Source organism: Cyclopterus lumpus, chromosome 1 (assembly GCF_009769545.1).
Source record: "Cyclopterus lumpus isolate fCycLum1 chromosome 1, fCycLum1.pri, whole genome shotgun sequence".
In the NCBI taxonomy this organism is placed as follows: domain Eukaryota; kingdom Metazoa; phylum Chordata; class Actinopteri; order Perciformes; family Cyclopteridae; genus Cyclopterus; species Cyclopterus lumpus.
In genome coordinates this window covers 27,206,337-27,220,924 of record NC_046966.1, presented here as the reverse complement: position 1 = coordinate 27,220,924, position 14,588 = coordinate 27,206,337, and the positions used below count along the sequence as shown (strand labels likewise).

The following is a 14,588-nucleotide window of genomic DNA, read 5'->3' as shown; positions in this document are numbered from 1 at the left end:
ACGCAAGACTCCTAGGTCTTTATCCTCCGAGTCTTGACTCCAACGAAAGACTCCTAGGTCTTTATCCTCCGAGTCTTGACTCCCACGCAAGACTCCTAGGTCTTTATCCTCCGAGTCTTGACTCCAACCTACGACTCCTAGGTCTTTATCCTCCGAGTCTTGACTCCCACGAAAGACTCCTAGGTCTTTATCCTCCGAGTCGTGACTCCAACCAAAGACTCCTAGGTCTTTATCCTCCGAGTCTTGACTCCAACCTACGACTCCTAGGTCTTTATCCTCCGAGTCTTGACTCCCACGAAAGACTCCTAGGTCTTTATCCTCCGAGTCGTGACTCCAACCAAAGACTCCTAGGTCTTTATCCTCCGAGTCTTGACTCCCACGAAAGACTCCTAGGTCTTCATCCTCTGAGTCTTCATACGAGGAGTCTTCCCTGACGCTACAAGCCCCAACCTGGTTTCAGTTGGCGATAATTAGCTACAGCAGTGTCGAGCCCGCTCTCAGGTCGTTGAAGGAATTGCCCACTTATCGATACTGGTAAAAGTCGGCACTCAGGCAGGAGATTCCTTGGAACCAGTGAAGTCTCAGTTTGCTAGAATGTGAAATTCTTGCCAAACTGATTAAGGACAAAGGTCTGTTTACCTCAAGGTAGAAAGTAGAATATAGTTTAGTCCCTAGTAGATTTGGATTACAGAGCAAATACTTAAATCCTAGCTGGTTTCGTTGACTTTTCAGTCACTTGTGTAAAAAAGCAAGAAATCACAGCTCAAAGTGTTCAAATTAGAAAGACAGTACAGACTAGCAGTCTAGTATAACTAAATACAGCAGATACAGTAGTAATATAGCAGAGAAACCTATTTAAAGAATATACTCAGCAAGATACAGGAAATCCCAGAAGTCAGTGGACTCACAGCTCAAATGCATTGATATAGTTAAGATAGTACAGTCAGATATAGTTAAGGTAGGTAAGATAGTACTATAGTTATGATAGGTGAGATAGTACAGTTAGATAAAGTTATGATAGTACAGTCAGATATAGTTAAGATAGTACTATAGTTAAGATAAGTAAAATAGTACAGTCAGATATAGTTAAGGTAGGTAAGATAGTACATTCAAGATAAAGTTAAGATAGTACAATCAGATAAAGTTAAGATATTACAATCAAATATAGTAAAGATAGGTAAGATAGTACAGTCAGACAAAGTTAAGATAGTACAGTCAGATATAGTTAAGATAGTACAGTCAGAAATAGTTAAGATAGTACAGTCAGATATAGTTAAGATAGTACAGTCAGACATAGTTAAGATAGTACAGTCAGATATAGTTAAGATAGTACAGTCAGATATAGTTAAGATAGTACAGTCAGAAATAGTTAAGATAGTAGTCAGAAATAGTTAAGATAGTACAGTCAGAAATAGTTAAGATAGTACAGTCAGAAATAGTTAAGATAGTACAGTCAGATATAGTTAAGATAGTACAGTCAGATATAGTTAAGATAGTACAGTCAGAAATAGTTAAGATAGTACAGTCAGATATAGTTAAGATAGTACAGTCAGAAATAGTTAAGATAGTACAGTCAGATATAGTTAAGATAGTACAGTCAGAAATAGTTAAGATAGTACAGTCAGATATAGTTAAGATAGTACAGTCAGATATAGTTAAGATAGTACAGTCAGAAATAGTTAAGATAGTAGTCAGAAATAGTTAAGATAGTACAGTCAGAAATAGTTAAGATAGTACAGTCAGAAATAGGTAAGATAGTACAGTCAGATATAGTTAAGATAGTACAGTCAGAAATAGGTAAGATAGTACAGTCAGATATAGTTAAGATAGTACAGTCAGATATAGTTAAGATAGGTAAGATAGTACTATAGTTATGATAGGTGAGATAGTACAGTTAGATAAAGTTATGATAGTACAGTCAGATATAGTTAAGATAGTACAGTCAGATATAGTTAAGATAGTACAGTCAGATATAGGTAAGATAGTACAGTCAGACAAAGGTAAGATAGTACAGTCAGATATAGTTAAGATAGTACAGTCAGATATAGTTAAGATAGTACAGTCAGACAAAGTTAAGATAGTACAGTCAGATATAGTTAAGATAGTACAGTCAGATATAGTTAAGATAGTACAGTCAGATATAGTTAAGATAGTACAGTCAGATATAGTTAAGATAGTAGTCAGAAATAGTTAAGATAGTAGTCAGATATAGTTAAGATAGTAGTCAGAAATAGTTAAGATAGTACAGTCAGATATAGTTAAGATAGTAGTCAGAAATAGTTAAGATAGTACAGTCAGATATAGTTAAGATAGTACAGTCAGATATAGTTAAGATAGTAGTCAGAAATAGTTAAGATAGTAGTCAGAAATAGTTAAGATAGTACAGTCAGATATAGTTAAGATAGTACAGTCAGATATAGTTAAGATAGTACAGTCAGATATAGTTAAGATAGTAGTCAGATATAGTTAAGATAGTAGTCAGAAATAGTTAAGATAGTACAGTCAGATATAGTTAAGATAGTACAGTCAGATATAGTTAAGATAGTAGTCAGAAATAGTTAAGATAGTAGTCAGAAATAGTTAAGATAGTACAGTCAGATATAGTTAAGATAGTACAGTCAGATATAGTTAAGATAATACAGTCAGATATAGTTAAGATAGTAGTCAGATATAGTTAAGATAGTAGTCAGAAATAGTTAAGATAGTACAGTCAGATATAGTTAAGATAGTACAGTCAGATATAGTTAAGATAGTAGTCAGAAATAGTTAAGATAGTACAGTCAGATATAGTTAAGATAGTACAGTCAGATATAGTTAAGATAGTACAGTCAGATATAGTCATAGTCGCTGGCAGCTTACCATTCTGGTTCTCGAGCAGTCCATACGCTTTTCTGCTTGCTGCTTTTATTTCTCTTTCTTTTTTGTGAAAATCTATGAGGAGATTACAATCTTCTCAACATGCCCGAAGGAGTAATACAAACAAAGTCTCCCTGTGAAAGCTGTCGGATATATTAACAAGAAATATGTGCGCTACAGGGACGGATTTTTGCCTTAGAAACCGAAAAAGGACTTCAGGAAACGCTCCCAGCGGAAACCAGTGGTAAGAAGTCCACATTTACTTCCAAAGGAAAGGGTGAACAAACTTCCACTTACAACCTAAATGTAAATGATACTGTGTCTTTACCAAGACTCTGTAAATACACTTATAATGGACTTGGTGCTAAGCCGAAGCGAAGTCACAATGTTGGTATCAATGGAGGATACGTAACATCACCTGGAGTTGGTGAACAGATTTTTACCACCGTCAGAGCCAAATGTGACTGAATATAACAAACAGAGAGGAAACTATAAAACCACTGAGAACCATGAAGCCAGTACAAAGCAGCAGATCGATAGAATAACTGTGCCGAGTGTCAAGGTCAAAGATACTCTTGTGCTTGGAGGCGGAGCCATATCTAATATAAACATAAACAGAACAGCTACTTGCAGCTATCCAAGTGTCTCTGACATCACAAAAATACTTCCTGAGGAAGTGGCAAAACACCAAGGGGTGAAACAGCTGATTGTGCACGTGGGTGCTGTGGATACCAGAAAGGATCGGTCTGAAATCTTAAAAAAAGACTTTAATAAACTATTTGAGAGTCTTGATGAAGTGGCAATACCCACGTTCATTAGTTCAACTGGATAAACAAATGGGGGGTTGTGCCATATTGAGGGACAATATACTCACCCACAAATTGTCATTTGTTTTTTTCTCATCATTTCAGTATGTGTCATTCAAAATGGAGATAAAACAATCTTCCATACTTTATATCACTATTTACAAACCACCACAGAATTGCTTTATTGATGATTTTACTGAATTACTTTCAGTTGTGTGCACTGATTTGACTGTTTAGTCCTTACAGGGGACTTGAATGTGCATGTAGCCAAAGAACTCACTGCTGTCCTTGATATGTTTGGTCTAACTCAGCATGTGTCTGAGCCCACAACAGAGGGCACCCTCTATGAGCCCACCCACAACAGAGGGCACCCTCTATGAGCCCACCCACAACAGAGGGCACCCTCTATGAGCCCACCCACAACAGAGGGCACCCTCTATGAGCCCACCCACAACAGAGGGCACCCTCTATGAGCCCACCCACAATAGAGGGCACCCTCTATGAGCCCACCCACAACAGAGGGCACCCTCTAGATGTGCTCATTACCAAGGGTGTTATTATTTAAATGTGAATGTTGTTGATGTTGCTTTATCTGACCATGTTTGTGTTTTCTTTGACTCGTCTGTTACACCCAAACCAGCAGTTAGTCTGCAGTTGTTGGAAAAAGACTCCTAAATGACGGCACAGGGACACCGTTTATGGAAATGATTAGGTTTGAAAACCCTGTGTTCTAATGTTGATGATCTGGTGAACTCTTACACATCAAGTGTTTTACATGTTTTGGATACCATTGCTCCTGTCAAGGTTAGAATGGTTCAAAGTAGGCAAAAGGAGAAAAGAAGACTCAGGGCACAGAGAAGGGAGAGCCGGAGAGTCGAAGCTCCAGGTTCATTATGAGATTTACAAAGAAAGGTTATGTTCAACCAGACTTTGAGTTATTATCTGAAATCATCACAAACTGCAGTAACAACTCTCGTGTCCTGTTTGCTACAGTAAACAGATTAACAAACCCTCCTGTTTCACTGCCCTTAGAACTCAATTCTATATCTAAGTGTAATAAGTTTGCAATATTCTTTAATGACAAAGTTCAAGGCATTAAAAATGCCATCAATTCCACAACACAGATATCTACTCTGCAGCCAGCTAGACACCTAGAGCTGACACATGTCATACCTGTCAGAGATCATCTGCAGTCTGAGTCCATCGACGTGCTGCCTTGATGACTTACCCACTAGAGTTCTAAAGTCTGCTGAGCAGTTTGTTACCACAACTGGCTCACCTGGTCAACATCTCACTCCAGACTGGAACATTTCCAAAGTCCTTAAAAACTGCTGTCATTAAACCTCTTCTAAAGAAGAGCAGTCTTGATGCCACAGTACTGAACAACTACCGGCCCATATCAAACCTGCCATTCTTAGGCAAAGTCCTAGAGAAGGTTGTATACCAACAGCTTACTGACTTATCCTGTCTAACAATGCTTTTGATACTTTCCTATCAGGTGTTAGGCCCCACCACAGCACTGAGACCGCTCTGATCAAGGTGACAAATGATATCCGCCTGAACACAGACGCAGGCAAAGTCTCAGTCTTAGTTCTGCTGGACCTGAGCGCTGCCTTTGACACAGTTGACCATGGGATCTTATTACAGAGGTTAGAACACTGGGTGGGAATCTCTGGTACTGCTCTAAACTGGTTCAAGTCCTATCTCGAGGACAGGACGTATTTTGTTGAAATTGGTAACTGGGTCTCAGACCAAATGGCTTTGACCTGTGGGGTTCCCCAGGGGTCAATCCTAGGACCCCTATTATTCAATCTGTACATGCTTCCATTAGGCCAGCTAATACGCAGCTATAACGTGTCCTACCACAACTATGCAGATGACACTCAGGTCTACGTGTCACTGACGGCAGGTGAATATGGGCCTGTAGATTTACTTTGTCACTGCATCGAACAGATCAGTGTATATATATATATATATATATATATATATATATATATATATATGCATCGAACAAGATCAGTGTGTGGATGCAAAACAATTTTCTCCAGCTAAACTCAGACAAAACTGAAATCATTGTCTGTGGCCCACAGAAACAAAGATAAAGTGTTATCAGTCACCTTGAGACTCTCTCTCTAAAACCTAATAATCAGGTTAGAAATCTAGGGGTAATATTAGACTCAGAAATGAACTTTAACAGCCACATTAAATCAATAACAACAGCTTTTTACCATCTAAAAAACATTGCCAAAATCAAAGGAATAGTGTCTAAACCAGACTAATCCATGTGTTTGTCTCCAGCAGGTTAGACTACTGTAACGGCCTCTTCATGGTCTAGCACCAAAGTACATGTGTGACATGTTAGTGTTATGTGGGGCTGCAAACAGGACACTGGACCCAAACGCCGTCAACGATGGAAAAGCAACTTTATTGCTAAACAGGATTCCAAAAACAGGCTTCAAAAACCAGGATACAAAACACGCACACAAGATCTTCCACGATCTAGACAAGGAAACAATCAGGGACAGAGCAGACAATCACAGGGACAGGAAGTGCAGCAAAACAGAGGACACGAGAGACAAGGACTTCAAAATAAAACAGGAAACACGACACAACACTACAGATCCTGACATAACCCCCCCCTCAAGGGGCGGATTCCAGACGACCCAACACAGTCCCCCAGGGTGGGTGGAGGGGAGCCGGAGGCGGGACCAAAAGCCTGGCAGAAGGAGTCCGGGGGACGGGCCGGAGGACGACCACCAGGAGGACTGACCTGCTCCGGAGGACGGGCAGGAGGACGGCCACCAGGCAGATAGACCTGCTCCGGGGGACGGGCAGAAGGGCGACCACCAGGCGGACGGAAGGGCTCCGGAAAACCGGGCTCAGGGGAACCGGGCTCTGGAGCCGTAGGTCGTGTCAAAGGAACCCCGGGAACAGAAGAACCGGGCTCTGGAGCCGTAGGTCGTGTCAAAGGAACCCCGGGAACAGAAGCCGTAAGCGGCCAGGGTGGCGACTGAACACAAGGAGCCTGAGTCGGCCGGGGCGGCGACGTGACCCGGGGAACCGGAGTCTGCCGGGGCGGCGACGTGACCCGGGGAACCGGAGTCTGCCGGGGCGGCGACGTGACCCGGGGAACCGGGGTCGGCCGGGGCGCCGACGGGACACGGGGAGTTGGGATCGGCCAGGGCGCCGACGGGACACGAGGAGCTGGGATCGGCCGGGGTGCCGACGGGACACGGGGAGCTGGGATCGACCGGGGCGCCGACGGGACACGGGGAGTTGGGATCGGCCAGGGCGCCGATGGGACACGAGGAGCTGGGATCGGCCGGGGCGCCGACGGGACACGGGGAGCTGGGATCGACCGGGGCGCCGACGGGACACGGGGAGCTGGGATCGGCCGGGGCGCCGACGGGACACGGGGAGCTGGGATCGGCCGGGGCGCGGACGGGACACGGGGAGCTGGGATCGGCCGGGGCGCCGACGGGACACGGGGAGCTGGAGTCAGCCGGGGCGCCGACAGGACACGAGGAGCGGGGGTCGGCCGGGGCGCCGACAGGACACGAGGAGCGGGGGTCGGCCGGGACGCCGACAGGACACGGGGAGCTGGAGTCGGCCGGGGCACCGACAGGACACGGGGAGCTGGGATCGGCCGAGGCGCCGACGGGACACGGGGAGCTGGAGTCGGCCGGGGCGACGACGGGACAGCATCGGCAGGAACCGACGTGGACTGCGGCCGAAGCAGGACCCTGTCTAACGCCTGGAGGGACTCCATCATGTCCCGGAGAGCGTCCTGGGACAAGGCAAAGGAAGCAAGGGCCGGCCGGAAGTCCAATAGGTCCCAGGAAGTTGGGGTTGGCCGGAACACTGAGGCGGCAACAGGAACAGGCGAGGGCTGCAGCACGGAGGCGACTACGGGAACCGGAGTAGTCTGCGGCACAGAGGCGGCAGCCGGAACCCTCCACCGACGCGGGTCGGAGGTTTGCGCCCCCCACTCCGGGGCTGGGCCTGGGTGACCTCTGCCCCTGGGGCTACGAGGCCCCCCATAAGCCAAACGGGTCCCGTTGAAGGGGTCTGGTGCCGAGACCCTATGGGGGTTGTAGTTCCCCTTCTGGAGGCTACGAGGGCCCCTATAGGCCAAGCGGATCCCTTCGAAGGAGTTTGGTGCCGAGACCCTATGGGGGTTGTAGTTCCCCTTCTGGAGGCTACGAGGGCCCCCATAGGCCAAGCGGGTCCCTTCGAAGGGGTTGTAGGCTGGGTCCATTCTTGGTCGGTTCGTTCTGTTATGTGGGGCTGCAAACAGGACACTGGACCCAAACGCCGTCAACGATGGAAAAGCAACTTTATTGCTAAACAGGATTCCAAAAACAGGCTTCAAAAACCAGGATACAAAACACGCACACAAGATCTTCCACGATCTAGACAAGGAAACAATCAGGGACAGAGCAGACAATCACAGGGACAGGAAGTGCAGCGAAACAGAGGACACGAGAGACAAGGACTTCAAAATAAAACAGGAAACACGACACAACACTACAGATCCTGACAGTTAGAGCCATATGAACCATCTCGGGCTCTGAGAAGCTCAGGGAGTGGTCTCCTGCTGGTGCCCAGAGTCAGGACTAACGGTTCTATTTGACAACTGAAAGTATATGCACTCTTTGCTTTTAATATAATTAATATATTATTATTTTTATGGAATGATTTTATTTGCTGCCCTCGATGGACTGGCGGCCTGTCCAGGGTGTCCCCTGCCTTCGCCCTATGTCAGCTGGGATAGGCTCCAGCGCCCCCGCGACCCTAATGAGGATAAGCGGTATTGAAAATGGATGGATGGATTTTATTTGCCTTTTTGTAATTTTATGTTGCTGTAAAGCACTTTGAATTGCCTTGTGTATGAATTGTGCTCTATAAATAAACTTGCCTATAGGTAAGATAGTACAGTCAGACAAAGTTAGTACAGTCGGATATAGTTATGATAGTACAGTGAGGAACAGTTAAGTAAGTAACTGAGATAGTACAGTAGAGTATGAGTATTTGTACTTCAGTGTGGTATTTGAATCAGGTCAACAGAGAACAACCGTCAGACAGCGTTTATGATATCATGGATTAATCAGCCAATCAGAGACCTGTTGTTTCCACTGCTCTGAGCTCTGACCTCTAACCTCAGACCTGGTCCCTGCAGTGCTTTGGTCTGCAGCCAGTCCACCTGCTGAGCTGTGAGCTATATTTACCTGAGATTAGCAGCAGAGAGACTTCCTGTTGTCCCTCAGAGAGCTCCTCCGTCTCACAGCAGCAACATGTCCTTCAGCTCTGCTGCCGGAGCCCCCCCCCCCTGGAGGAACAACAGCCTGGTGCTGGGGGGCGGGCGGGACCCCCCTCTGTCTGACCAGGGAGAGACCATCATCGGACTCTACCTACTGCTGCTGGGTGGATATATACACACACACACACACATTCTTATTGATGTATTGAGTTTCAGATTTTAGGAAATGTGTGTGGTACCGCTTGTGTGTATGTACACTGAACTGTGTGTGTGTGTGTGTGTGTGTGTGTGTGTGTGTGTCTTGCACACCTGTCCCTGACAGTCTGTCTCTGTGGTGCATTCAGGTTGGTTGTCCTGGTTTGGAAACAGCATCGTTCTCTTCGTCCTGTACAGACAGAGAGCCGCCCTGCAGCCCACCGACTACCTTACCTTTAACTTGGCCGTCTCTGACGCCAGCATCTCTGTGTTCGGATACTCCAGAGGTATCATCGAGATCTTCAACGTCTTCCAGGACAGCAACTACCTCATCTCCTCCATCTGGACCTGCCAGGTACCAGATACCTGAGATATACATAAGACTCACCTGAGACATACCTGAGACTCACCTAAGACATATCTGAGACTCACCTGAGACTCACCTAAGACATATCTGAGACTCACTAAAGACATATCAGAGACTCACCTGAGACTCACCTAAGACATACTTGAGACGTATCTGAGACTCACCTGAGACTCACCTGAGACATACCTGAGACATATCTGAGACAATCAATTCAATTTTCAATTCTATTTATTTTGTCGGGTATAGGTGCTCAGTGTATCCTAAAACATCCCCCAGCAGCCTATAAGCCTATAGCAGCATATCAAGGGGTTGGTCCAGGGCAAACCTGATTCAGCCCTAACTATAAGCACTATTAAAGAGGAAAGTCTTAAGTCTACTCTTAAATGAGGTGACTGTGTCTGCCTCCAGGACTGAAAGTGGAAGCTGGTTCCATAAAAGAGGAGCTTGATAACTGAAGGCTCTGGCTCCCATCCTACTTTTTAAGACTCTAGGAACCACAAGTAGCCCCGCATTTAGTGAGCTGCTCTCTAGTGGGGCAACCTAAGACATATCTGAGACTCACCTAAGACATATTTAAGACATACTTGAGACATACTTGAGACTTATCTGAGACTCACCTGAGACATTGCGAGACTCACCTGAGATATACCTGAGACATACTTGAGACTCACCTGAGACATATCAAAGACATATCTGAGCCATGCCTGAGACATATCTGAGCCATATCTGAGACATGATACTCACCTGAGATATACCTGAGACATACTTGAGACTCACCTGAGACATATCAAAGACATATCTGAGCCATGCCTGAGACATATATGAGCCATATCTGAGACATGATACTCACCTGAGATATTTCAAAACCTGCAACCCGTCCTGTTGTGTTCTCCAGGTGGACGGTTTCTTCACACTGGTGTTCGGTCTGAGCAGCATCAACACGCTGACAGTGATCAGCATCACCCGCTACATCAAAGGCTGCCACCCCAACAGAGGTCAGAGTCATGGTCGTGGTCTTGGTCTTGGTCTTCCCTGTGTGGAGGCAGGAGGCTCCTTAATGATCCAGCCTTTAGAGTCTGGTCTGTCCTGTTAATGGTTGTTTCGTGGTCAAATTGTTTCCTCCCACCAGACGAGAATCACAACCATACGAGCACCAGAGGAGAAGTTCATGAAACCCAAAAGGAGCTGTTCTTTGTGTTTCAGCTCGTCACATCAGCAGGACCAGCGTGTTCATCGGCCTGCTGCTCATCTGGATCACAGCGGGGTTCTGGTCCGGAGCGCCGCTGGTCGGCTGGGGGAGCTACAAAGGTAAAAAGATCCTCATCCAACTCGACCCTCTATATCTGACCTCTGACCCTGAACCCTCTGTGTCCCCCCCCCACCCCAGATCGTGGGTATGGAACCTGTGAGATCGACTGGGCCAAAGCCACCTACTCCAGCTCCTACAGATCCTACATCATCTCCATCTTCATCTTCTGCTTCTTCGTCCCGGTGCTCATCATGCTCTTCTGCTACGTGTCCATCATCAACACGGTGAAGAGAGGCAATGCTCTGTCCGCAGGGGGGGATCTGAGTGACCGGCAGAGGAGGATCGAGAGAGACGTCACCATAGTGAGTCCTCATGAGTCTGAGTCCTCATGAGTCTGAGACTTCCCCATAGTGAGTCCTCATGAGTCCGAGTCCTCATGAGTCTGAGACGTCCCCATAGTGAGTCCTCATGAGTCCGAGACTTCCCCAATGTGAGTCCTCATGAGTCTGAGACGTCACCATAGTGAGTCCTCACAAGTCCGAGTCCTCATAAGTCTGAGACTTCCCCATAGTGAGTCCTCATGAGTCCGAGTCCTCATGAGTCTGAGACGTCCCCATAATGACTCTTCAGGGTTGTTTCTGATGGAGACAGTGATGAAATGCTTTCCACACGTGTGTCCATGTTGTCTTTGGGCAAGACACTGAACCCCAAGTTGCTCCCGTAACGCTGTGTGAATGTTAGCTAGTCCTGATAGGCAGTTCCTTGCATGCTAGCTCCTCCCAACACAGTAGCTCTTCCCATGTACTCCTCCCACCATGCTAACTCCGTCCATCAGGGTGTGAATGATGACATGTGTTAGAGCTTTGAGTGGTCATAGGACTAGAAAAGAGATGAACAAGAACGTTCAGCATCATCACTGATCTGTATTGATTCATTTGACATAGATTTTGATTTATTGGACAAGAAGCTAAGCTACACGCTAAGGTCCCTGTCTCTGACACGGCGCTTCTTATTGGTTCCTCCAGGTGTCCATCGTGATCTGCACCGCCTTCATCCTGGCGTGGTCTCCGTATGCCGTGGTGTCCATGTGGTCCGCCTGGGGCTTCCACGTGCCCAACCTCACCAGCATCTTCACCCGCCTCTTCGCCAAATCCGCCAGCTTCTACAACCCGCTCATCTACTTTGGACTCAGCTCCAAGTTCCGTAAAGATGTGGCCGTCCTGCTGCCCTGCACGCGGGACGCCAGGGACACCGTCAAACTGAAGCGCTTCAAGCCCCAGGCCGACCCCCACGGCCGCCTCAAAGACCCTCTGAACCGGACGGAGAAGAAGTACTCGCCCGAGTACCCGCCTCCCCCGGCCCCCAGGCCGAGCCTGAGGAGCCCGCCCTGCACGCCACCGCCCCTCAACAAGGAAATGTTCCACATCGACATGCCCCGCCCCTCAGAGGCTGGCCCTGAGTTTGAATGTGATAGACTCTGATTGAGACCATAATATATATATATATATATATATATATATATATATATATATAGAGAGAGAGAGAGAGAGAGAGAGATGCTTTTATCCAAAGCGACTTACACTGTAGGCTACGGGAGACATTTGGGGTTCAGTGTTTTGGCCAAGGACACGTCGACATGGATGAGCGGAGCTGGGGATTGAAACGCCGATCCTCTGAAGTACGACCCTGCTCTCCACTTTTTCACTGTGCCACAGTCGCCCTTGATATGTATATACATATATGCATATATATACATATATACATATATGCAGTTTATATATACTGTATATATATGTGTGTGTGTATATATATATATATATATATATATATATATATATATATATATATATATATGTGTATATTGTAATGTATTTTATCTTTCTATTTGTGAAGTGGCTTACAAACTTGTATATGCAAATCATCTTCTCTTCTGCAGTTTACAAAGCAACTGGCATCCCATCCCCCGTACCTGGTCTCAAGTTATCAATCACCTGTGGGGACAGGTCTTAAACTAAGGACAATATTTTAGATGTTTTGATTCCCACATGGGATCCAGTCCCTTTGTTCCTCTCACAACCTTGGGCAGATTCATAGAGACTCTGTATAATGGTGCCTCTTCTCTGCGTAGGGAATAAATTATGTCATAGACAAGTTCTGGTATTATGATATTCGTTATTTTGTCTTAAAAAAACTCAAGGTACCGCTGTGTTCCACCGGAGGGAACCAAAGCAAACCATGTTCATCCAGCTCCAGAGAGCCAGGCAGCCTACCAGGACCCACACATGCACTCATCATCACAGGCATGCCCTGGTTCTGGAGGGATCAGGACCCACTCTCACACCCACACATGCACTCTTCATCACAGGCAGGACACTTGACACCACCTCCAAGGCCGGCTGAGGGGACACAGATAGCCCCCTAACCCTGGGCTGGCTGGAGCTCCACACCCAGGCCACCAGGCGAGCCTGTGTACCCACGCTTAAGCACACAGCCCTGGGTATACACCAATGACCACCGTGCCCAGAGTCTCGCGCCCCTGGGTATCTAAATATGGTTTGGAGCACCTGGGTGTATAGAAAAGAACCAGGGCTTCAGGACCAGGTGGCAGGAGGCGGAGCTTCGTACGGCAGGTGCAGATAACCCTTTTATCAAGCATGACAAGTTTGGGGCAGATTCCAGTTGAGCCAGTAGGTGGCGCTGTGACAATGTGAACATATACATGCATCATGTGTCTCTACGTGAAGTCTAGACCACGTCATGTAAATTAAATGTAAAAAAAAAACTTATAGTTGGCTTCAATTATGATTGATAGAATGTTTGGTATAATTCAGACCCAGAGTGTAGGAGAAGTGGCCAGTTATGTGTTTTTAACTAAATTCAAAATGGCGGAAACTCGAAGTAGGCGGAGCTTAGGGGCTTTTTGTAGAGCAGGTGGAGATGGACACGTGTGAAACATTCAATGTCAATCGGACATTCTGGGTGAGGGGCGTCTCCGGTCAAACTTTGAGGGGGCGCTAGAGAGCGAGTTTTGGGCTCTGGCAAGTACCCCAATATCCGCCTAAAAAAAATATCTGAATAATGATAATACCCCTAGCGAATACAATAGGGTGCTCTCGGACTGACTAATAATAATAATAATTAAAGCTGCGAACAGCGATGAACTTTTTTGTAGAGCAGGTGGAGACTCCTTTATCTTCTATTCTCACCAAGCCTGACGAGCTTGCCAAATGTGGTGACTTTTCAAGCCTGATAAGTACCCCCAATATGCGCCCAATGTTCTAAAATAAAAAGCGGAATAATAATAATAATAATAATAATACCCCTAGTAATTTCATTAGGGTCCTCTCGGACACTAATAATGTGACTGATAATGTGACTGGAAGAGGGGCAATGTGTGTAACCATAGTAACCTACCGCCCCTGTGGAGGGCAGCACCGATGCGGAGCTGCAAACATTTTACGTGTAGAAGAAGAAACGCGCTCGGAGCGGAAGTGAAAAGCAGCGGAAACAGGAGAAGAAGAGTCCAGAGAGAGGTGAGTCAACAGGCTCATTTAATAACAACAACAACAACAATCATCGTTAGACCGTTAACGGGGTTACGTCATTTATATATAGCTAGATGTTATATACACTACGCGAGTCATTAGCCCGGTCCACAATGCATTGTGTCCGACTTACTCTGACGTCATGCTCACGAGAGCGAGGCGCCAGTCGCTCTCCACATGCCCCAATGCATGATGGGAAACGCCTTGATGAGAGCTGATTGGCTCTTAGATTTGACAACAAACTCCACGTTTAGTATAATATTTTCCTGTGTAGTTGTAATACTAGTTTCAGGTTTAATCTCAAATCTAA

General features: G+C 46.2%; 2 protein-coding genes across 2 annotated transcripts in view; both read left to right on the top strand.

Annotated features, from left to right (window-relative positions):
* The first annotated feature begins 8,956 nt into the window (after positions 1–8,956).
* LOC117736748 (opsin-5-like) lies at positions 8,957–12,214 on the top strand. The gene is made up of 6 exons (XM_034542283.1): positions 8,957–9,086; positions 9,267–9,472; positions 10,380–10,479; positions 10,688–10,792; positions 10,872–11,095; positions 11,759–12,214. The coding sequence occupies exons 1-6, from the start codon at positions 8,957–8,959 to the stop codon at positions 12,212–12,214; spliced, it is 1,221 nt and encodes a 406-aa protein (XP_034398174.1).
* Positions 12,215–14,206: 1,992 nt separating this feature from the next.
* zgc:110222 (uncharacterized protein LOC550336 homolog) overlaps positions 14,207–14,588 on the top strand; it is a 1,305-nt gene continuing 923 nt past the window's right edge. The window contains exon 1 of the mRNA XM_034544545.1: positions 14,207–14,266. The gene's annotated coding sequence lies outside the window, so the exon portion shown is untranslated. The remainder of the gene's footprint in view (positions 14,267–14,588) is intronic.

Bases quoted from the DNA above. Each gene is read 5' to 3' on its own strand.
- LOC117736748 (XM_034542283.1), top strand. From the start codon at position 8,957: ATGTCCTTCAGCTCTGCTGCCGGAGCCCCCCCCCCCTGGAGGAACAAC. The intron at 9,473-10,379 runs GTACCAGATACC...TGTGTTCTCCAG, and splicing joins CCTCCATCTGGACCTGCCAG to GTGGACGGTTTCTTCACACT. The intron at 10,480-10,687 runs GTCAGAGTCATG...TTTGTGTTTCAG, and splicing joins AGGCTGCCACCCCAACAGAG to CTCGTCACATCAGCAGGACC.